This window comes from Diabrotica undecimpunctata, chromosome 4, assembly GCF_040954645.1.
Source record: "Diabrotica undecimpunctata isolate CICGRU chromosome 4, icDiaUnde3, whole genome shotgun sequence".
NCBI classification, from domain to species: Eukaryota; Metazoa; Arthropoda; class Insecta; order Coleoptera; family Chrysomelidae; genus Diabrotica; species Diabrotica undecimpunctata.
Genome location: NC_092806.1, coordinates 131,470,899 through 131,495,813, shown reverse-complemented (window position 1 = coordinate 131,495,813; position 24,915 = coordinate 131,470,899). Strand labels below are relative to the sequence as shown.

Below are 24,915 nucleotides of genomic sequence, written 5' to 3'. Positions count from 1 at the left end.
TGCTAAGTCTGCAAAGCATTAATGACCCGATTCTACAAGAGAGAAGACAAAACTCCCACATGTCTTTGCTGACACTGTATCCCCCAGTAACGTTGTGTATATCACACGTTTCCTCAGCATGCTGTGTATCCATATGCAGCTTTTTCGACTATTTCTTTTAGACGAATCACCCTTGTCATTGCTTCGTAGGTGTTGTTGAATGCTCCTTCCTTATAGAGAAATTCACCCAACATCACCGCTTGGTTTTCCAGAACATACTCCACCCTCTGTAAGAGATGGTACAGTGCTGTTTCTATAGAGACTCATAGTTGAGCAACCATGATTCTCCTTCTTTTCCTATGTATTTCAATATTTCTGGTGCCATGTGATCCGCTCCACCTGCTTTTACAATTTTCAATTCACTAAAGCTTCTCTAAATTCTTCTGTATTTATTTCATCATTTTCGTTTGTTGGTGAGATTTTGTCGTCTCTCTCGCTTTTATATCCCCCATTACTTAGTTTAAATTTATTTTCATTGTTTCTGTCATATTGTTATTATTTGGTCTTTTAATCCTCATAGTTCTTTTCATTTTCCCTTCAAATATTTTATTTTATTCTAGGATTTTCTATTATTTTTGCAATAACCTTGACTAAATTATCTTGCAAATTCTTCCCAACATCCTTTTTGCTCTCTTAGGGGGCAAAGAGTTAATATAATATCGTGTTCATTTTTTGTTTCCACGTCTCTTTCTTTCTTTTAACTACTATTTGAACATACTTATTAATTTTACAATATCGTACTTTTTTTATTTCATTGAATTATATTGACTACTCCACATATTTTCATTGTTTTGTTTTATTAGAATTTCTTATTATCTTATATAATATTATTTCTATCTCTCTTCTAATTCCAACTTTGTTTTGTTCCTTTCAAGTCTTTTCGAGTTTCTAGTTGGTAATTTTTCCTATTTTCTAATTTTATTCTTATTTTGGTCCCATCCTCTTCCTCCTCAGCTTTTCCCTTTTCAGGGATCGCTGTTCCTTACTCGTTGTCGCCACTCACTGCTGTCCATCGTGTTCTATATTTTGGTCTAATCAATTAACCTATATTTGTCCACTGGACAAATTCTATTTTGGGCTTCTCGCATCTAATTCGCGAAATATGACTTGTACTAATACAAGTAAAAATACGAGAAATAATGCAGTATTTAAGGGAGTGGTTCCAATCCAGTTTAATATAACTGTTTAGAATAGAAGTGGATAATATCAAAATCAGAATGATATCTAACCTCCGTTAGGAAACAACATTTCAACTAGAATTGATTTTGTAAAGAAAATAAAACAAATTCCCCATGTTGAAAAATATTCAAAATTTCACATTCGCATAATGATCAATGATAGTTTTATTTTGTAATTACATAAAATAAAGCGCATATGTACTAAAAATATTTAATTTCAATAACTATAATAAACATTTTATCATGATATTTTACAAATAAAATACTGTTCCAACAACTTAAGGAAACATTTTAATATCTCTGAAAATTTTAAATGAATATAACTAAAAAGTTACATTATAAAGACGTAATTCTTGATACGTAACCTGACAAATTTCCAACTTGAAATAAATTTTTTATACTACTAATACATCTGGTACCATATTTGAAAGCAAAGAACAACCTCGCTCTTTTTTGAACGTTACGCCTGGTATTTATGTTGCGTACGTATATAGTTCCTGCTATTTGTGGATTCTATATTAAAATATTAATAGAAATTTCATTGCCTGTGCATATCCTTCTTATTTTATTGTCCTTAAATTTCACTCTATTTTTACTACTAGGATTTGGTTGGAGTCAATATTCACATCTTGTAACATTCTAGGGTCGTTACTAACTGTTTTTATCTGCTATCAATATATCGACACCTCAAAGCAACAGTGTCCCAAAATTAAATTAAAGTCCCAAATTTAATTTTTTGAAAGTACACTATTTACATAGAATTGCTTGCACTCTATACTGGTAACACGGATACATGTATAACTACACAAAATTTTGTTCTGCAATGATTAAACCACTGTATCCCTTCACAGTGAAAACAACAACAGTGAGATACCTCAGTGTTGAACGAAATCGTGACTTCAAATAATTTTCGATGTCACAGTGACACTGGGATAACTTGCCAATGCCACATCGTAATAGACTTGTAGAAACAGGTTTATTTGCATTTAGTCACGTATTAGTAATCTGTTTCTAGTAAAAAGCTCTAGCTGTGAAAAGTAGTTTCGTAGAATGAACGGAAGAGGAAAATTTATAGTAACCCTGTTGAAGGATAACAAAAATGAATCAAAAGGTACGTGATAATCATTAATAATGTTTATCCGATAAATAACCAATCTTCAAAAGTAGCGTGTTTGTGAATGGTTTGCTCATCGGCTATGTATGGTGAGCGAATTAAGAAATATTGGTCCATTCTCTCTTCTGTTGCCGACCATAATGTAGCTTCGACTTTTTAAATAATTTTAAACTGTTTGTCCTTGTTTAGTGTAGTGTTATGTTCAACTTTATGTTTAATTTTATGTGTATGACATTCTGCAATTGTTGGATAGCACAAAATTGACGAAATGACCCTGAAGATGTTCTAGGGAGCGAAAGTACTTGGGCAAGATTTAATTAATAAAACTGTGTTCGATATCTGCCTTTAATTTTCAAAGTTCAATTAAGAAATAGGTAAGCAAACATTTTATACAGATATAATAATTTTGGTTTTCAGGTGATGTAGAAAGGGAAGAAAGAGTTCGGCCTTGCTGGAACAGCTTGCCAATCCACAGCGGAATTTACTGCAGAAGACAGCCTAGTATTTTCATGGTTTTAATTGTGGATAATACAGATGATGATTCTGATTACAATTTACCTGACGAAAGATCAAGTAAGATTTATTTTGTACTAAAAAATGTTGTTCGTGAAAATAAATATCCGCTTATAATCGATGAATTGAAGGCACCTTCTGAAGAGAAATGTAAAGAAACATAAGATTGCAACAGGGCACAGCTATTTGTCAAGACTGGGCAGTTTGCACGAAGCCAAAAAAACTAAAACCGCCTTGCGATAACTGTTTACCTATATAAGTAAATGTCAAGAAAAAATAAATGAAGATTACAGGGAATCACTGCTAAGAAAATTTTATGAGTTAGGGAACAAGACTCGCCAGGAACATTACATATCAAAATTTATGACTCCTATTTCACCTAGCAATAAAGATAGTAACCGTAAACTTTCAATTAATCAGGCTTACCATTTCCTATTAAGTGACAAAAAAATTAGGGTCTGTAAAAAGTTTTTTACTGCTACGCTTGATATTTCAAACAATGCTGTGGCAACAATTGTTGCTAAAACAACCAAAACCGGATGTGTGGAGGAAGAAAGAAGGGGAAAACACGACAACCAAATAAACAAAACTGAATATATTATGCAGCACATAAATTCGTTCCCTCGCATTGAGTCACATTACTGTAGATCGAGAACACAAAAAGAATACCTGGATGGGTCACTGAATTTAGCAATGATGTATAGGCTGTACAAAGAAAAATGTATTTGAAGAAAAACAAGATTATTTTAAAAAATCAATATATGAAAGAATTTTCAATACAAAATTCAATATAGCATTCCATAAACCAAAGAAGGACCAATGCTCTACATGTGAATCTTTTAATAATAGTGCAAGGAAACAGGAAGATATAATTTTAGGACATTAAACTCATCAAAAGGTAGTTAAATTGTCTAGAGAAAGTAAGCAATCGGACAAAGAGGTGGAAGATCGATCTCGTGGCTTGTTGTTACGATCTTCAAGCTGTCAGGATTGTAGCTCAAGGTGAAGTTGCCAAATTTTAATATAAATCTCGATTGAATGTTATAAATTTTACCACATTTGACCTATTTCAAAAAGAAGGTTATTGTTACTAATGGCACGAGGGACTTTTAAAAAGAGGCTCGAATGAAATCGCTACTTGTGTTTATCAGTATTTGAAAACGGTTTCAGAAAATAAACGAAAACAAAATATATTTTATAATGATAACTGTGTACGTCAAAATAAAAACAAATATATTTTCTGTATGTATCTGTATTGTGTGAAAAAATTAGATACAGACAGTGTCACTCATAAGTATTTAGTTACTGCACATACAGCAAATAAAGGTTATTCAAATCAAGGTAGTGTTCTGTATCCTATATTATATTTGATATTTATGCACGAGGTATGTACCAACAAATGAAAATGTAACGACTACAACATTCGCAGACAACACTGCTATATTAGTCAGAGATAATAATCCTGCAACAGCTACAGAATCTCTTTAAAGGCATATTAGGGACATTGAAAAGTAGACAGAGATGACGCATAAAGATCAATGAATCTAAATCACAACATATCATTTTTACAAAATGTTGCAAAATATCGCCCAATGGCCCAATATAGAATAGAGGTTAGGTGAACAAAACAAAATTTTGCTGCTTTATTTTTCTAAAAACTTTTCCCGTTTTGAAAGCATATTCAAGCCCTATATGAGTTCCCATGACTATATTAGATTTTCCAACCTAAGAGCTGAATGTAAACAACTGTCTGAAAGTTGCTTTAGCAACTATATCAAAGATCTAGCCTAAAAAATTAACCAAAATCATTTTGGAAGTACATCAACGATAAGCGATCCAGTCATAACCTACCTACTCCTTATTTTATCAAGTCCAATCTGCAACAAATGGTCAAGACATAGCTAATTTATTTAGGAACTTCTTCCAAACTGTGTATTCACCAAATAACAACATTTACATACCTATCCATCCGTTAAATAGCAACTTTAGTACACATATTTGTCCTTCTAAGATTACCATAACTGATATTTTTAATGGCATAAATGAGCTGCCCAATAAGCTTACTGCTGGCCCAGATGGAGTGCCAATTTTTTATTAAAAAAGTGTGTCTGTACCCGTTGTTATATTGTTTAATAGATCTCTGGAAACCTCTATATTTCTTTGTTCATGGAAAGAAAGTTATGTTGTTCCTATATTTAAAAATGATCAGAAAGACAACATTGAAAATTATCGTAGCATTTGTATACAATCTGCAATCTCTAAGCTCTTCGATAGCAAAGTAACTTTCTTGGTTATGTAAAGGCTTAATATTTCAATCATACCATGGTTTTCATAGAAAAAATTCACTGCAACAAACTTCGTTTGCTATCAATCAGATATATTATCTCAAATGGAAGACCGTAAGCAGGTAGATGCAATATACACAGATTTTTTCAAGGCATTTGATCGTGTAGATATCCAAATAGTTTTGGGCAAATTAATTAATGTAGTCTTTCATGTCAGGTTTGTTGAATGAATTAAAACTCTACATCTGGTAGAAATCAAAGGGTCAAGGTAGGTTGTCATCTATCTGACAGTATCTCAGTAACATCTGGAGTTCCTCAAGGAGGCCACACTTTTCCACTTCTTTTTAATATCTTCGTTAACGACATCGCTTCCTGTTTCCTAAATAGCAAATGTCTAATGTTGGCAGATGACTTGAAAATTTGGAAAGTTGTAGATAACTTAAAAGATCAAGCCTTGTTGCAAGATGACTTAGATTACAAAATTGGTGCAATCCGAAAAAACTCCACTTAAATGTAAAAAAGATGTTTTATGAGTTTTTCTTGTAAAGTCAAAAGAATTAAAACAAGTAATACTATTAATAATCAGCCACTAAATTATGTTTCTTCTATACGGGATTTATGTGTAATTTTTTATGAGAAGCTTACTTTCTGTTACCATATAAACTCTATTTCAATAAAGGGATCTAAACTAAACAATAAAAAGTCCTGCATACATTTTTGAGATGTTGTGCTTATTATGTTGACACTATTATTGAAAATCATGATTATTCCCGTATCGTATTGAACAACAATTATCTCTACTCTCACTCCAGAACCGTCGTGATATGTCAGGAGCTATATTTACATATGAGATCATACATGGATTTATTGATTGTCCAAACCTGTTAAACCAGATTAACTTTAATGTTCCCCATCAAGCTCTACATTACCTAAATGTTTTCAATAACCCTTTCCATAGAACAACCTATGGTATACAAACCCATTGGATAGATACATGGGGCTATTAAAGGTTTTCGGTTTTGATATTTTCAATATAACTTTAACTAAGTTAAAAAGATCTCTTATTTTGTAATATGTATATTGGTATTGTTGAATTTGGTTCTTGTTATATTTGTACTATGTAAGATTTTTAGTTTAATTTTTTAAACTTTTCGATATTGATTTGTTGAGTCGTGGGACAACATCCAAGAGATTAAATGTCGCATGGAAAAGGCAAAAAGTGCATTGTTGAATATAAGCTCTGTGTTCAACCCTATTGAATTAATCTGGAGCCAACTTAAGGAAAGTTTACGGCCAAACAACAACTGCTGTCCCAAATTTAGTAGCCAATTGGTATCACATGTTGTAGAAGAAAAAAAAAGATTTCCTCAACACTAAAAACGGAAGATAATTACAGAACATTAACCTCGCATATTAAACCAATAATTATAACATTAGCTGATGGCGATTCTACTGAAGATGACAGTGATAGTGACATAGAGTTGTAATTTGTAATTATTTTTTTCCATCTAAACTTCAAATTTTATTTTATTACGTTATCTTTTTTAATTCTGATTTTTGCTACCACTCTTTTAATCATTCACTGTTATTAACATTATTTTCCTTAATTTCTTTAATTTGGTCATTTCTATTTCATTGTACATAATAACACACCTACGTATTAAATAAATACGTATTGAATATATGATATATTTAATTTTATATTTATTATTCCAACCCTATTAAAATATTATATGTACTTGAACTTTTTTGTTAATATTAGCGAATCCGCTCATGGAGGGTCTGTTGTTTGTTATTATAATACTAAATCGGTAGGGTGTTTCAACCAGCGTCAGGCAAAATTTCTTATATCTTGACGGAAACTAAACATCCAAAAATTGATAAATGTCCCTTACCTTACAATAAAGTCAATAAAACTGTCAAGCTACGGAAAAGTGGAAGAAGTACGAAAACAAGTGTGTAACCGTTTCAAAAGATTTAAAAGAAAATCATTATAAATTTCGATTATTTTTTTTTAAATAAAACTACTAACCCCATCTATCTGTCAAGTACCTGTAGCCGACTCAAGGATTCTTCTGTAATTCCCAAATATATCCGGTAGATGAGCCCATTCATCAACTTGTCACTCACGCCCAAATTCAGAGAGCGCAAGAATAGCGTCTCCCTCTTTTCTCTTAAGAACGTCCAACCGTTAAGACGTGTTTCCGCCGTGGGTCTCATTTAGAGGTGAGCTAGGAAATCCTTTTCTTGTCCATATTTCAGATAGATATTTATTTTTAGACCCTTATTGGAGAGGCTATAATGCTGATATATTTCTAATACATGTCTCAAGATAATACTGGTATGGAGTTATTCCAGATCCTGGCCCAGTAGCGCTATCTTTTTATGGAATACCTAACCCCCCTCTTATCTAGGATGGTGGTGGATTGATATAGGATGGAGCCGAATCAATGATTTCATTTGGTTGACTGATTAAATAAGAAAAGAAACAGAGCAGATTCAGGTTGTACCAATTTTTATTATATCTTCTATCAAGAAAACGAGAAATAATTATGAACTCAAATAATGAAAATATAGTGAAGTGTTTTAATTTTATTTAAAGGTTTAATTTCTCTATTATTCCTAGTTGATAAATAACTATATTATTTTCAATGTAAACAAATTTCGAAATTTGGGGTTAATATATATATTCATTTTCTTTATAACTAATTCTTAATTTAATACGATACAAAGCTTTTTTGTTTATGATAATATAAACATAAAATGGTATTTTGGTATCCTTTTGGGATGACATAAATTTTAATGTTTTCTTTTTGTTCATTACTAAGAAATAATAAAGTATAGTTTTCTTGTAAACCTTCGATAAATCTTAATTTTTTCTTTGCTCGTCCCCTTCGATGATAAACCAGGGGTGGCGTACAATAAATTATAATTTCATATTATCTAATTGTGCTTGGATTTAAGATACGATATAGTTTCTATATGTTTAAAAAAACCCCGCCCAACACTCTTCGACAACGAGCGATTCTGGCCTTGCATATATCATTGTAATACGCAGTGCTACTAGTGAACATGGCAAACAGAGCAGGATGTGTCAACAACACCATCTGGAGAAACAAATACCTCACAACGGAAACGAAAACCAGGATATATAAATCAACAATAAGACCGATAATGACGTACACAGCGGAAACAAGAGCAGATACGGCGAAAACACAAAGACTACTGGAAACAACAGAAATGAAAGTCTTACGAAAAATAACAAACCAAACTCTAAGAGACAGAGTAAGAAGGGAGAAAATACGAGCGAAATGTGGTATAGAGGAAATAAACGCGTGGACCAAAAGAAGAAAAGTGGAATGGAATCAACATATCGAAAGAATGACAGAAAATAGAATAGTACGAATAGCAAGAGACAAATCGCCAAATGGAAGATCATTGAGACGACCGAGGAAAAGATGGTCAGACAACGTCAATTGAGGCTAAAAACCGAAGTAAAACAGGCATTAAGCCTATTTATAAAGTAGGAAGAAGAAGAAGAAGAATGTTTTTATGAGAAAAATAACATTATAACATATAAATTATAAAAGACACAGTTAAGTGGGGCATTTTTAATACATATTTATGATTTTTACCGAGTGTCCCCCGGAACTGTGTTTCTTTTTAACATGGTGGCGCTTAACGTGTTAAGGGAAGAATTCTATCCAGTCTTATTGAGACCTTGCCATATCTCAAACAAATGAGAATGAATGAATGAATTAACGTAAAAAAAACACAGCTGTTTGGAACTAAATATGATAAGATGGATATCTATATATCACACAAACCACTTGTCTCCGGATGAAATCATACTAGGAATATGCTAGAATATGATACCACAGGCAATACCAAAGTCAATGCAATAGAATACTTTTGTGTATATATAAAGGTAAACAAACCAAACAATATTATAAGTAATAAGCATAGTTACACAAATCAATTCATAGTAAAATAAAATATACAATTAAACTATACAATAAACACGCTAAAATGAATGTTTATATATACGTAAAATGTTATTTTAAAAGTTTAAATCACGACACAAATGCGAAATAGCTAGTTCAGCACACAAGATGAATTTCTTAACAATATGCATATACCAGTAAACAGTACTCGATATGCATCAATTTAATTTTGGCAACAAATAGTATAAGGTGTACTTTACCCCATGAAATGATAGCACCACCGCTATCGCAAACGACGTCTTCAGCGACATACACAGGAACCACAAAGTTGATAATGCACCACCCTTACTGCATTTTACGACTCTCTCGGCCGCAAGTGCGATACCAAGTGCCTCAGGTACTCTTAACCCACACACATACACATATGTGCTGGTTCGAAGATAAAATTCGACTCTGATTTTGTAGATGCGTCGCTTATCTCAAATACGCATCTATGTCATTTTGCAGATGGCCCCTCTCGTAATATGCAGTTTTTAACACAGATGTATTTTGTACGGACTGTAAGCTGTAATCTTGAAATACGGGGAGAATCAAAACGGGGAGATTTATCAAAAAATAAAAGTTTAAGGTATGTACAGTTTTTTCAAGTGTGTACACTCAAATGTATTTTTAAATTACTTGATCTAGTAAACTATTTTAGATAAATTTCACATTTGTACGGTTTTTCTCCAGTGTGCACTCTCAAATGTTTTTTAAAACTACTTGCTTGACTAAATTGTTTAAAACAAATTTCACACTTGTACGGTTTTTCTCCAGTATGAACTCTCAAATGTGTTTTCAAACTACCAGCTTCACTAAACTGTTTAAAACAAATTTCACATTTATGTTTTTTTCCAGTATGTATTATCAAATGTCTTTTCAAAACACTTGAACTAGTGTACTTCTTTAAACAAATTTCACACTTGTATGGTTTTTCTCCAGTGTGTATTCTCAAATGAATTTTCAAAACACTTATATTAATAAACCGCTTTAAACAAATTTCACATTTGTACAGGTTTTCTCCAGTGTGTACTCTTAAATGTACATTTAATTTACTTTTAGTAATAAATTGCTTTAAACAAGTTTCACACTTATACAGTTTTTCTCCAGTATGAACTCTCAAATGTGTTTTCAAATTACCAGCTACACTAAACTGTTTAAAACAAATTTCACAGTTGTATGGTTTTTCTCCGGTGTGAACTCTCAAATGTGTTTTCAAACTACCAGCTTCACTAAACAGTTTAAAACAAATTTCACACTTATGTTTTTTTTCAGTATGTGTTATCAAATGTCTTTTCAAAACACTTGAACTAGTGTACTGCTTTAAACAAATTTGACACTTGTATGGTTTTTCTCCAGTGTGAACTTTTAAATGTGTTTTCAAATTACCAGCTACACTAAACTGTTTAAAACAAATTTCACAGTTGTATGGTTTTTCTCCGGTGTGAACTCTCAAATGTGTTTTCAAACTACCAGCTTCACTAAACTGTTTAAAACAAATTTCACACTTATGTTTTTTTTCAGTATGTGTTATCAAATGTCTTTTCAAAACACTTGAACTAGTGTACTGCTTTAAACAAATTTCACACTTGTATGGTTTTTCTCCAGTGTGTACTCTCAAATGAATTTTCAAAATATTTGCAGTGATAAACTGCTTTAAACAAATTTCACATTTGTACAGTTTTTCTCCAGTGTGTACTCTCAAATGTATATTTAATTTACTTTTAGTAATAAATTGCTTTAAACAAGTTTCACACTTGTAAAGTTTCTCACGAATATGATTAGTCAAATGTCTTTTCAAATGCCTTTTAGCAGTAAGCTGCTTAAAACAAATTTTACACTTGTAAGATTTTTCTCCATTATGTACCAACAAGTGTTGTTTTAAGTGTTGTGTTTGAGAAAACTGTTTGAAACAAATTTCACATTTGTAAGGTCTTTGGCCAGTCCCAACTTTCATATTTTTATTTAATATTTTTCCTTCAGCATGTTGAGCTGTATATTTTCCTTTATGAGATGAAAGTAACTTTTCCATAATTTTCATTTTGTTCTCCTCCTGAGGACAACCTGAAATATAAACCAACTATAAACATTTTACTGAAACAGAAAAATTATTGCAAAAGTAAAGGAATAGAATATATATATATATATATATATATATATATATATATATATATATATATATATATATATGTGTGTGTGTGTGTTTATATATACACAATGCAAAAGTCTAGGGATAATTTTATAGACGTATTTTGTTTATCTGTAATCAACTTAAAAAAAGTAATACAAAATTTTAATATGTCAAAAACCTAAATTTCAAAAAAAAAAACAGAAAATTGGAGCAAAAAAATATATTGCAAATCACCCATGTTTCACATACCACCATAAAATGTCAAAAATACGAAATATAAACTTAAAATAAAGTATGGCCACCACATTGGTTTATCACAGCTCTACATCTACTGTTCATGCTCCGAATCACATTGTTAATGTCTGCTTGAGGTAGTTGTGTCCATTGTTCTCTCAGAAGCTCTTTTAATTGAAACTCATTGTAGATATTGCCCATATGTGGAGTAATTCTTCGTTGGAGCATGTCCCATACATGCTCAATGGGATTCAAGTCCGGTGATTGTGCTGGCCACGGCAATACATCAATACCCTCGTTATCCAACCAGTTTGTTACAATATGCGCAACATGTGGTCGAGCGTTATCATGCATAAAGTAAAATTTTTCTTCAATAGCAGCAGCAAGATGTCATAATCGTTCTCCATTTCCGGGTCGTCTCCAAACTCTTGTCCGACGAGAATCTGGTTGAAATCTATATCAAGACTCGTCACTAAACAAAACTTTGGCCCAATCATTGTCAGTCCAATTCTGAAACTCTTGACACCAGGTTAATCTTGCAGCGCGTTTGCCTCTAGATAGAGGTGGACATCTCAGTGGTCGCCGACAACGAAGATTGGCGGTGCTATGATTGTTGGCTGCCTTCTGGCATTTAAAATTAAATATCGGTCTTGAGCGACGGTTGTAGAGTGACCACGTCCTGGATGTTGCTCGGCTGGACTCCCAGTGTCTCTAAACCAACTCCACAAACGACTTACGACAGTTTGGGAGACACCCAGCTGGTCAGCAACTTGAGTTTGTCTCATACCACCTTGAAGGAGGCCCACGGCTCTATTCATCCAGTCCAACGTTAAATGTTGTCGTTGCATGGCAAAAAGTCAATATCTTTAACTTATCTATTAAGCAAGAATGGTATAAAGTGAATAAAATTAAAAATAAACAAAATATAAAAATGTAGATTTTTTTGTCCCTTATAAAAAACATTCTAAAACACGTATTGCTATCAGTTTTACAATTTTTTTTGATAAGAAATGTCTGTATCAACAATTATAGTACAAGCAAATTTATATGGTCATGCAATTTCTGTCATTGGTATTGTCAAATTATTAAAATATGCTTAGACTTTTGCATTGTATATATATATAAACCGAGAAATATCAAGAAGATTGGAGGTTTCTGAAGCTAGTGTATGACGCAGAAAAAAAAAAGAAAAAAAGAAAATTGAGTCAAGGGAGGAATTAAGCCCGAAAAGAAAGAAAAGATGCGGGGTAGAAAACCAATTTTCACTCCACAGTCAGAGAGACATTTGAAGAAAATTTGTCTAGAAAACAGATTTGATAGCCACAAAGGTAATAAAATGACAACTCCGGGATGCTAGCGTAAATGTTTCTGAGTACACTTTTCAAAGAAAATTGAAAGAATTAGATTTAAAAGCCTGTTACCCAGCCAGGAAGCCCAAATTAACAGCTGCAATTAAAGAAAAATGCCGGAAATAGGCGAAACAATGGCAAGACAAAGATATGGACTTCTGGAAATGAGTAAGATACAGCCATTTAATCAAAAATTGATACATTATTATTTATAGTTATATAAAGCAAATAAATATGGAAATTTATATATTTTTCCTATTTTACCACATTCGAAATTTTGCAGAATAAAGTTCAGTATCTGTAGTCATCATGAAGAAAAGTTTCATCCTGATTGTGTGATCCTGACAGTTAAACATCCCACCAATGTCTTCAAAGGAATAATGAGGCAAGATCAGTACAAAGAAGTATTACAAATGGGGAACCCTTCACTTTCATGCAAGATGGAGCTCCCTGTCACACTGCTCGGTCTGTTAGCTTTTTTGGCAGAAAAAATATCTACCTGTTGAATTGGTTGGGTAATAGCCCTAATATGAACCCAACTGAAAATGTGTGTGAGCTGATGAAAAGAGAAGTGGCTGAAGATGTGATTACCAACAAAAACCAGCTCCTAGAAAAGATTATTTATGTGTGGCATCATCATCTTTAAATGCAGGAAACAGTAGTCTTGCATTGATAGCATGCCATTCAGAATTAAAGCATTGATAGTGGCTGGAGGTTGCTCAACTAAATACTGACTTTTACTAGCATTAATTTCACTTTTCTTTAATGCTTAATAAACGGTTGCTTTTCTAAATAAATGCTGTTTATTTATGTCAAATATATTAGTAATTGATTGGATAATATAAAAATAAAAAACAAATCAATTGAAAATAATAAAATGGTACAATGTTAGTTACTCAGTTAAAAGTTAATATTTTACATGAAATCTTGCAGTGCATCTAATAATTTGGCCACTCTCTAATTTGTTTCTCTCACAAACAAGCTTATAAATAAAAAATGTTTTCTTGAGTTTGTTCATTTTTATTTTTACAAGTAGCCACAAAACAACAGAACATGATAGTTTCAATTTTTCAAAATCCTAATAATGTGTACTGCATTTTTGAATAAACAAAAATAGAGTACCGCTACATAAAACCAGTTAAACAACAAAAAATTCTTCAAAAAATTCTTAATTATCAAATAATTTATATCCCAAAATCACAGAATGCTAATAATATACAAAAAAAAATGTATAATAGGTATTTCATTCCTTCAATGTCTCATTTTTAATCCAATGTTATGTTGTAAAAAAGTTACCTCATAACTTTTTCTGGGTGAACTTTTGCAAGTGAGGTCTAGATCAAGGTTTCTTGATAACATCGATGAAGACATGAGAAATATGGGAATATGTGCTTGGCGGAGAAAGGTGATGGAGAGGGATAACTGGAGAGAAATTCTTGAGCAGGCTAGGACCTACATAGGGTTGTAAAGCCAAAATGATGATGATAAGTGAGGCCAAATCAACTTATTTTCATCCTTAAAAATCGTGGTATAATCTATGATCATCCTTTTTGTGATACCTTGTAAAAGTTACTCTTAGGTATCACAAAATATTCTTTAAAATCTATTTTAAGTAATTATTGTATATGTATTCTATAAATTTTAATTTAAAAATAAACTTCCTCATCCTACAATAATTTGTTACCATGTTATTTTATTCGTCAGTGATATTTACTTACTTCCTTCATTTGTTGTTTGCTTTTCTTCAAATGGTATAAATTTATCTTCACCTTCTACTTCAGTGTTTATAGTCAATTCATTTAACCCTACAATGCGCAATTTTTTTTTTCGAGTCAAAAAAAATTTTTTCTTACTGAATGTTCATCTATAAATAATAAAAAAATAACAAAAAAAATCTATGTCAAATAAAAATGTTTATACAGAAAAAAGTTCACATGTATCAGATTTGCTACATCATGTAAATATGAAAAAAAAAAATTAGTCCTTATGAAAACTCACGAAACAGTTATTGTTCTTATTTAAACAGAAGTGTAAACCGCATTTTGAACACTTAATGAACGAAAACGATTTGCAATTGGGTTTTTTACATCTTTGACGTGTTTCATCATAAACAGGCCAATGGTCAAATCCATCTAGACGAACATCTTTAGGCGGTATAAAAGAAGTAGACACAGATTTTTTCTTTTTTTCTTGAATACTCTTCTCAAGATCGCTTGGTCGTCCTCTTTTATTCGAATTTGAAGAGCCTTGATTACATAAGCAATATGCAATGTCTACCCAAAATTTTGCCAAAGATAAATGGTTGCCTCCGCGACTTTTTGTGACTTTCCTGTATAACAGCCAGGCATTTATTATGGTCATGTCAATCAAATGATAAAAAATTCGTAAATACCATTTCCTAGAGCGCATTTTGATTTTATATCTTCCTATCAATCCATCTAGTAAATCGACACCTCCCATGTGTCTATTATACTCTTTCACTAAATTAGGACATTCTATTTCAGTTGATTTCTTTTCTTTTCTGTCAAAGCGTTTCACTTGCGATAGAGGTAATTTTCCCGTGAAGGAAGATACAAGCGTCACTATTTTATTGTCTTTCCACACTACTGACGAAATTTCTACCCCATCAACATTAGCCACATATTCTTGGGAAACGCCTCGATTGTTCTTCATCAACTCCTTATCACTAGGCAATTTACAGTTGGGAATTCGTCCTCTTCGAATTGTTCCTAGAGATAGAATTCCATTTTGTGCAAGATAAGTAACAAGAGGTATTGATGTGTAGTAATTATCAAAATATATTCTATAATTTAAATTACGTGGTACACTTCTACATAATCGAACGACCACATTAGCACTGGATCCCAAATCTGGCACTTCTGATTTTCTGTATTTGGGATTATTTTCGTTTCCAGTAAAAATCTCAAACTTATACGAAAAACCGTCTGTTTCGAAAAGTACAAATAGTTTGTATCCCCATTTATGAGGTTTCGCAGGAAGATACTGTTTTATGTAATGTCTACCTTTAGTTGCACATAACTGCTCGTCAACACAAAGGTATTCCTGTAATGGAACAGATTGGAATTTTTCATTCAGCTCATCGATGATGGGTCGTAACTTATGTAATCTATCATGCTCAGGGTGATCTCTTGGTTTCATTTCTGATTTTGTATTAAAATGCAGGTAACTTCGAATCTTCACAAACTTATTGTAACTCATAACACTACTTATTTTATCAAACCCAAGTGTAGGTGACCAATAATTTCTCACGTCGGGCATATGTACTATAGACATATAAATGCATATTCCTATGAATTGTTTGATGTCATGTTCAGTTACATTAGCTGGTCTGTTTGGATCCTTATCCAAAGCATAATAGTTGGTTTCATCAACAATTCTTGACAATAGACCCGGGCCAACAAAATACTGGAAGAATGAGAACGGTGTTTCAAGATCACTTATGGTATTTGGTAACTCCGTATTACCTCTGAATTTAAAGGCATCCTCGTTTGGAATTAGATTTTTCTTACGCCATAAAATATTTTTATACACTGCCTTATCAAATTTGGGAACTTCTGGAACTAGTTCTGGAATTTCATCATTTTCGACATATTCTTCTTCCTCTACTCGCATATCATCATTAACGACATCTTGTAAAACCGTGCCGTCTTCCATTTCAATTGGTAGAGAATGTAAGTCATTATCATTCAACTCACCTAAGTCATCTTCATTAAAATCTGGATCATCTAAGTCGTCTTCACTATCGAAAAACTGTTCAGCAATTTCTTCCAATTCTTTCTCACTGAGAATCTTCTTCATATCGAACTTCCGCATCATTTTGAATGAAATTGGCGCTGCAAATAAAATTTACGTTCAAGCATAATGTATCAGATCTGATACGTCTATTTTAAAGGGATGTACAGTGAAAAAAGTATATTATTTGAATAATGTATGACTTTGATTTTTAAATACAAACCTTATAGCACTTGAATCGTCCAAAAACTTAGAAAAAAATCAACGAAAATAATCACAAATTATAAAATTCTGCACTAAAGAATCACCACATGCAACATAAGCCGACAACGGTAGTGGAATGCACCAAAAGCATCAAAAGTTCGAACGCGCAACGGTAATAAAAATAGTTTCTTGTTGAAGAGCTGCATAAAGGTGTACCTGAACGTCTACAATGTGCAGCGGAGAAATATTTGTATACACAAATAAATCAAGTGAGTTTGAATACATTTGTATCAGATTAGCTACATTGCGCATTGTAGGGTTAAGTCTAAATAATCAAATGCTTGGTAAGCAGTTTCTGTCTTGGGTTCTTCCTTAATTTCAATTTTGAAGGAATCCAAAGGGATAATATACGTGCCATTATCTATTTCTAATTTACAAGTTTTCTCAATAATTTCTTGTTTTATTTCCATATTATTAAATTTGATTTTATGTTTTATGTAACAAACAATTATTGCAGATTTATGAAGTAGAAGCAAGTATAAGTACAAAAAAAACTGAAGATAGCCGCAAATGTCAACCATGGATGGAATAACATCATGGAATAACATATTTCGGTTTGGCAGTGTTGCCATATTTTTATAATGTCTATGTTGAATGCTTCAAAAAGGACTTTTGATCATCCACCATGTTTTATGAACAGACAGATTTAACAATGACGTATAATGTATGTACTTGTTTATAAATTTATAAATATTTTTAGTTGATTGGTTACCAACATTTTTTACGCATAAAAATGACGTAATCGATAAAGACATGTGAAATATGGGATGGGAATACGTGCTTGGCAGAGGAAGGCGATGGATAGGGACGACTGGAGAGAAATTCTTGAGGAGGTTAGGACCTTGTTCCATTTCCATATTAAATATGAATTTATGTAACAAGCAATTGCAGCTTTATGTTTACATCCAAAAAGCAAAATCGGACAAGGGAAACGGAGGTTAGGTTCACGGTTCCTAGATTAAGTCAGTCTAAGAACCGTGGGTTAGGTTCAGTGTTAGCAAAGAATAGACGTCTATATTCTTTGGTGTTAGGTTAAAGAAAGTACAAGCACATGACAAGCACAGTATAAAGTTGTCTATACTCATGGTACAATGAATACACACTATACTCACGGTTCGTAGACTTACTAAGGTTGACTTTTCATCAGCCGCCATATTTTTCGTAGACAGATTCAACAATGACGTATAATAAATACCATACGTCATACGTACATGTTTATAAATTTGTAAAGAAATATTTATTAAATATTTTTAGTTGATTGGTGATATACCAAAATTTTTTACGCATAAAAAAGGCGTAATCGATAAAGACATGAGAAATATGCTTAGCAGAGGAAGGCGATGGATAGGGACGACTGAAGAGAAATTCTTGAGGAGGCTAGGATCCACGTCTAGTTGTTAAGTCAGGATAATAAGATGAAGAGGTCTTCCGCATAGCCCAGAACATGATGATTGTCGTTGCTGAGTCTAGCTATCAAAACATCAATGAGCCGATTCTACAAGAGAGAAGATAAAGCTTCCACATATTTGTGATGACACTGTATCCCCAAGTAACGTTGTGTATATCACACGTTCCCTCAGCATGCTGTATATCCATATGCAGCTTTTTTCTTTTAGACGAATCGCCCTTGTGATTGCTTCGTAGTTGTTATTGAATGCTCCTTCCACATCGAGAAATGCACCCAACATTGATAATAAATCAATATCTAGTGTTTGCCCCTCGGGCCCTTATAACAGCCTGTACACGTCTAGACATTGAGGTAATTAACCTCTGGATATCAAATTGATCCAATTGGTCCCATATTTCTTGAAGAGCCGCTGTAAGTTCAGCCAAGTTGTTTGGACGGGGTACTCGTACTCGAAGACTTGTTCCCATCATATCCCATAGATGTTCTATGGGATTGAGATCGGGACTGCAAGCTGATCGGGACTGCAAGTTCATACGGACAATTCTCACCTCCTCTATATATTGGTTGACGATTCTAGCACGGTGAGGACGCGCGTTGTCGTCCATAAAAATAAAATTAGGTCCAATGAAAGGAGCAAAAGGTACCACATGCTAATCTAAAATACTTGTTATATATCTTGCAGCAGTCATAGAACCTCTATCTACAATAACTAAATCAGTATGGGCTTCTGAACTGATACCAGCCCAAACCATAACGGAGCCCGCCCGATAACTTATTCTTTCTCACTATTACATTGAAAATATCTCTCTCCGTGTCTTCTCCAAACCTTTTCTCGGCCGTCTGGTAACCTTAGACAAAATCTGGGCTCATCTGAGAACAATACATTGCTCCAATCTGCATCACTCCAGTGTTCATTTTCTCTTGCAAAAGCAAGGCGAGCTCTGCGATGTTCTATGGATAGTATTGGAGATAGCGCTGGCCTTCTGTATAATAAATTACCTTCTACAAGTCGTCGACGAACTGTCCATCTGCTTACCTCCACATTTCTCACTTCGCTCAGACGATTTGCCAGTTCAACTGAAGTTAGATGCCGATTTCTCAAACATGATGAAACCAGAAATCGATCACCTCATTCGGATGTTACCCTTCTACGACCTGATCCTGGTCTTCTTGTGAAGTTACCGGTGTCGCTAAAACGCCGAACTGCTCTTTGAACCAAAGATCGACCCAACATTTCAACACCCAACATTTCAGCTGCATAATATTGGCTACGACCATCTTGAACTAAAGTCACCGCCCTTGCAGCATCTGTCGGAGTTAGAGATATTTAGGAAGGATAATTAAATAAAAATATAACACATTTTGAAAATAAAATCACCACTAAAAACCACTAGTATGGTTGTTGAATTAAAAATAACATTCAATAAATATCTACTTGCTTCAGACCCTTTTTGACAAAAACCTGAAATACCAATTTGTTTTAAGAAATATAAAAAGCAATATTAAAAATATTATTTTATTTCTCGTATACGAGGGTACACCTAAATTTACATACATAATTTAATGTCTCTAAAATTATACAACTTTAAATAATTAAGAAATAAGGAATGGATCGATTTTTTTGCACCTGAGTATACAATAAAGAAAAGTCAGGAGGTATCCAAGAGTTTCACTATCAGCAAAGAACTCAAACGTGTCTCCTACTTTGTTTAAGATCTACTCGGAGTAAGCGATGAAAATGTGGAAAAAAAATGCAGAAACACGGGAATTTCTCTAAAAGACGCAATATTGTATACGTTGAGTTGTGCAGACGACCAGATAGTGATGGCCCAAGACTATGAAGCCTTCGAATATATGACCCGTAAACGTATCGAAGAATACGAACTGCGGGGGCTAGAAGTAAATATTAAGAAAACTGAATACATGTGTATTGGGGGAATTCAACAAAATCTAATCTTAAAAGAAATACTGCGAGAAATAAATCACTGTCAAAAATACAAATATTTAGGCATTGAAATAACCAACGATGGCAAATTAGACGAAGAAAATAAACATAGAAATAACCAGGGAAGACAAGCCATTATGCAATTAAACAGTGTACTGTGGAATAAACAATTTTCAAAGAAAACAAACACAAAATCTATAACAGCATTATAAAACGCATTGTTACATATGGAAGTGAGGTATGGCCACTGAAAGGAAAAAAACTTAAAAGCATTAGAAGCAACAGACATGGACATCTGGAGAAGAGCGGCTGGAAAATCAAAATTAGACAGAGTAAAAAACGAAAGAATATGAGAAACTATAGGTATTAAGCACAATATAACAGAGTACATCAGAATAAATCAACTAAGATGGTATGGACACGTCCAAAGAATGAATGAACACAGAATACCAAAGAAAGTATTGAACTGGACACCAAATAGAAGAAGAAAGCAAGGCAGACCGAGATTAAGTTGGAGAGAAGGAATCGATAAAGACTTAAGGGAGAGGTGAGTTGAAGAAAACCTTTGGAACGACCGAGATAAATGGAGACTGGAAATCAGAAGACGGCGTAGAACGTTATAAACTAATTGATTGAACATAAAGTATGGCTGGTATAATTAAACAGACTAACAATGTACACAGAACAAAGCATATGAGATTATCAGTACAGGTTCAGAAAAGGAAGATCCTCGATACATACACTAAAACAAGTAATAGAGAAAACTACAAGTGCGACGGAGAAACACATACGTTTCCTAGAGAGAAATAATAAAGATATGAAACGGAGTAAGACAAGGAATGAAATTTAAGTGAATCTCAGAGGGACAGAGTCTTCTTAAAGTTGCGTGGTTGATTTTACACAAAAAACTGGAATGTTTATCGCGCTGATCTATACAAAACTGAGATGCGTGTAGTCTGAAATAGCTTCGCCTCCCTTAAGTTTCATAGGGGCGGCGCGTACAGGAGCGTATTAGTTTAAGTACACACACACGTTAAGTGGGAATTAAATATAAAATAGAATAATAAAAAATAATTAATAAAAAAAATAATATGTGTGGAGAGACGTAACACCAGGTCTAATGATTTCAACTTAAATTTACTAGTTTATTCGTCTTCCGGGTTTGGACCGTGTCATTTGTGAGTGACCCAAAAGTGGGTTCATCTCGACGTTTCGCTACAATTGTATGTAGCTTCTTCAGGAGAACAAAAAAGAAAAAGAAAACAAAAGACAGGAAGATGGGTAGTTAGCAACGGTAACTCAGTTACTCAACGCAACCAGAGGCGAATACTAACTACCAAGATGGGCATTTGGTCACAGTAACTCAACTACTTAACGCAGCCAGAGGTGAAAACCAAATGCCAGGACAGGGATTCACGTCCAACAGCTCAGAACACTAACGAGTCGAGAGGCGGGGAGTGAATCCGACGATTACTCCGCTACCGCTCTATTTATAGTCGCGGTGACCTGTCGTGTCGGGACGTATCGGCACACTCCGTGGCGCGAACGTCAAGAAGCGCGCGCTGGCCAATCATGTGGCTGCATCGTGGTAGCGGGACTGGACGGCGGCTCTAGACTGAGATTCCAGATGGGAGACAAGTAGTATCCTTCCTCTCGATTGATGTTATGTGGATTTTTTCGGATCTCTAGAGATTCGCGGATTTTCCTGGAATAAAAGAAGAGGCTCTTAGAAATAATATGGGTTTTTTCGAACAATATGGAATGACCGGTTTCTTGGCAGTGTTCTGCAACTGCAGAATGGGAGAAAAGAAAATTTTCACCTCTGGCTGCGTTAAGTAGTTGAGTTACTGTGACCAAATGCCCATCTTGGTAGTTAGTATTCGCCTCTGGTTGCGTTGAGTAACTGAGTTACCGTTGCTAACTACCCATCTTCCTGTCTTTTGTTTTCTTTTTCTTTTTTGTTCTCCTGAAGAAGCTACATACAATTGTAGCGAAACGTCGAGATGAACCCACTTTTGGGTCACTCACAAATGACACGGTCCAAACCCGGAAGACGAATAAACTATAATTCTGACTCTGGCCGTGGAAGCCTACGATTTCATTCAATTTACTAATTTACTGAAACACTATATCGATCTACTAAAAATATCTAATGATAAAATCGTGTTGAAAACGTGACATTTATATTATATTACATAACATTACAACTGCTACTATGACTGCTTATGAGATTGAAAATTCTAGACTCATCTGTCACAAACACTCCGAAGAGTAAATTCTGATTTATATAATACTACACCAACATCCATATTATCTTAACCTTATAAATGTTCACTGTGCACTCTCACATGTTTTCAAATTACTTTTAGTAATAAACTGTTTAAAACAAATTTCAAACTTGTGAAATTTTCCTCCAGAGCATGCCCACGTGTTTCTTTTTAATCATCATCATCATTTTGGCTTTACAACCCTGTGTCCTAGCCTCCCCAAGAATTTTTCTCCAGTCGTCCCTATCCATCGCCTTCCTTCGCCAAGCATGTATTTCCATATTTCTCATGTCTTCATCGATGTTATCTAGGAATCTTGTTCTGGGTCTTCCTCTTCTTCTTTGACCAATAGGTCTATCAAGGAGCGTTTTTTTAGCTGGGTCTATGTGTTTTACAATATCTGGTTCCTGGTATATCCTATAGAGTTCGAAGTTGTATCGTCTTCTCCAGACACCACTTTCATTTACCGCTCCATAGATGCGCCTTAGTATTTTTCTTTCGAAACATCCTAACATGTTTTCATTGCTTTTTGTTAAAGTCCAGGTTTCTGAACCATATGTTAGGACTGGGCGTATTATTGTTTTGTAGAGTTTTACTTTTATATTTCTTGATATACCTGTAGATTTAAAAAGGAGATTAAGCCCAAAATAGCATCTATTAGCCGTGCAAATTCTGCGGTTTATCTCTGCGGTAGTGTCATTTTCAGAATTGACGCGCGTTCCCAGGTATACAAATTCGTTAACTGCTTCGATGACGTCTTCTTCTTAATCACTTGCAGTAATAAACTGCTCTCAAAAAATGTGTTTTCAAATTTCTTGCATCACTAAACTGTTTTAAACAAATTTCATACTTTTAGGTTTTTTCTCCAGTGTGCACTCTCAAATGACGTTTCAAACTACTTGCTACACTAAACTGTTTAAAACAAATTTCACACTTGTGAGGTTTTTCTCCAGTATGTGTTCTCAAATGTCTTTTCAAAGTACTCATATTAATAAACTGCTTTAAACAAATTTCACAGTTGTATGGTTTTTCTCCAGTGTGTATTCTCAAATGAATTTTCAAAGCACTCGTATCATTAAACTGCTTTAAACAAATTTCACACTTATATGGTTTTTCTCCAGTGTGCACTCTCAAATGTGTTTTCAAATTACTTGCGTCACTAAACTGTTTAAAACAAATTTCACACTTGTGAAGTTTTTCTCCGGTATGTGTTCTTAAATGTCTTTTTAAAACAAATGCAGTAATACACTGCTTTAAACAAATTTCACACTTGTATGGTTTTTCTCCAGTGTGTATTCTCAAATGAATTTTCAAAGCATTCATCTTAATAAACTGCTTTAAACAAATTTCACACTTATATGGTTTTTCTCCAGTGTGTACTCTCAAATGTGTTTTCAAACTACTTGCTTCACTAAACTGTTTAAAACACATTTCACACTTGTGAAGTTTTTTTCTAGTATGTATTCTCAAATGTCTTTTTAAATCACTTGTAGTAATAAACTGTTTTAAACAAGTTTTACACTTATGAGGCTTGTCTCCAGCATGCCACCTCAAATGTATTTTCAAATGACTTGTTTGGGAAAACTGCTTAAAACAAATTTCACACTTATACGGCTTTTCTCCAGTGTGCACCATTAAATGTTTTTTTAAACCACCTGCTTCACTAAATTGTTTAAAACAAATTTCACACTTGTATGGTTTTTCTCCAGTGTGTATTCTCAAATGTACTTTCAAATCATCAGTGTGTTCTCTCAAATGTACTTTCAAATCATGCATAGTAATAAAATGCTTTAAACAAATTTCACACTTATACGGTTTTTCTCCAGTGTGCACCTTCAAATGTTTTTTCAAACCACCTGCATCACTAAACTGTTTAAAACAAATTTCACATTTGGAAGGTCTCTGTCCAGTCCCAACTTTCATATTTTTATTTAATAATTTTTCTTCAGCATGTTGACAAGTATATGTTCCTTTATGAGACGAAAGTAACATTTCCATAATTTTCATTTTGTTTTCCTTCTGGGGGCAACCTAAAATACAAACTAACTATAAACATTTTACTGGAACAGAAAAAATATTGCAGAAATAAAGGAATACAATAGTAGTATATATGGGGTACAGTGGGCGGAATACCGATCGCTTTAAAATTCGTGTATTGTCCTGCTCTGGCACGATATAAATGGAATGTTGGATGCCTATAACAAATTTGCGTACCCTCATTGCAGTGAAGTTATTGTATCCCTGGTTGTCTTAAAGTTGTGAGATTAACCGTTTTTTGAAGATTCTATAATATCAGCACAAAGCATTTTTGAAGGTGAGTTTATCATCTTTAAAATGTTCTTAGGGCCAATACTTTCAGTTCTGACTAAACCCTGATTAGACCAATTTTGTTAGCCAATTAACTTTAATCAGCCAAAAGTAGTACAATTAAGAGCCGTTTATAGATAATCAA

At 33.5% G+C, this 24,915-nt stretch overlaps 1 protein-coding gene across 1 annotated transcript; it reads right to left on the bottom strand.

Moving 5' to 3' along the window:
• Positions 1 to 7,718: 7,718 nt before the first annotated feature.
• On the bottom strand, positions 7,719 to 14,681 carry LOC140440045 (uncharacterized). The gene is made up of 2 exons (XM_072530289.1): positions 14,545 to 14,681; positions 7,719 to 11,176 (listed from the first exon to the last, which is right to left on the bottom strand). Exon 2 carries the CDS (start codon positions 11,151 to 11,153, stop codon positions 9,765 to 9,767), a length of 1,389 nt encoding a protein of 462 aa, XP_072386390.1. The 5' UTR covers positions 11,154 to 11,176; positions 14,545 to 14,681; the 3' UTR covers positions 7,719 to 9,764.
• Positions 14,682 to 24,915: the final 10,234 nt, after the last annotated feature.

Coding starts and splice junctions, on each gene's coding strand:
- LOC140440045 (XM_072530289.1), bottom strand. CDS start 11,153: ATGAAAATTATGGAAAAGTTACTTTCATCTCATAAAGGAAAATATACA.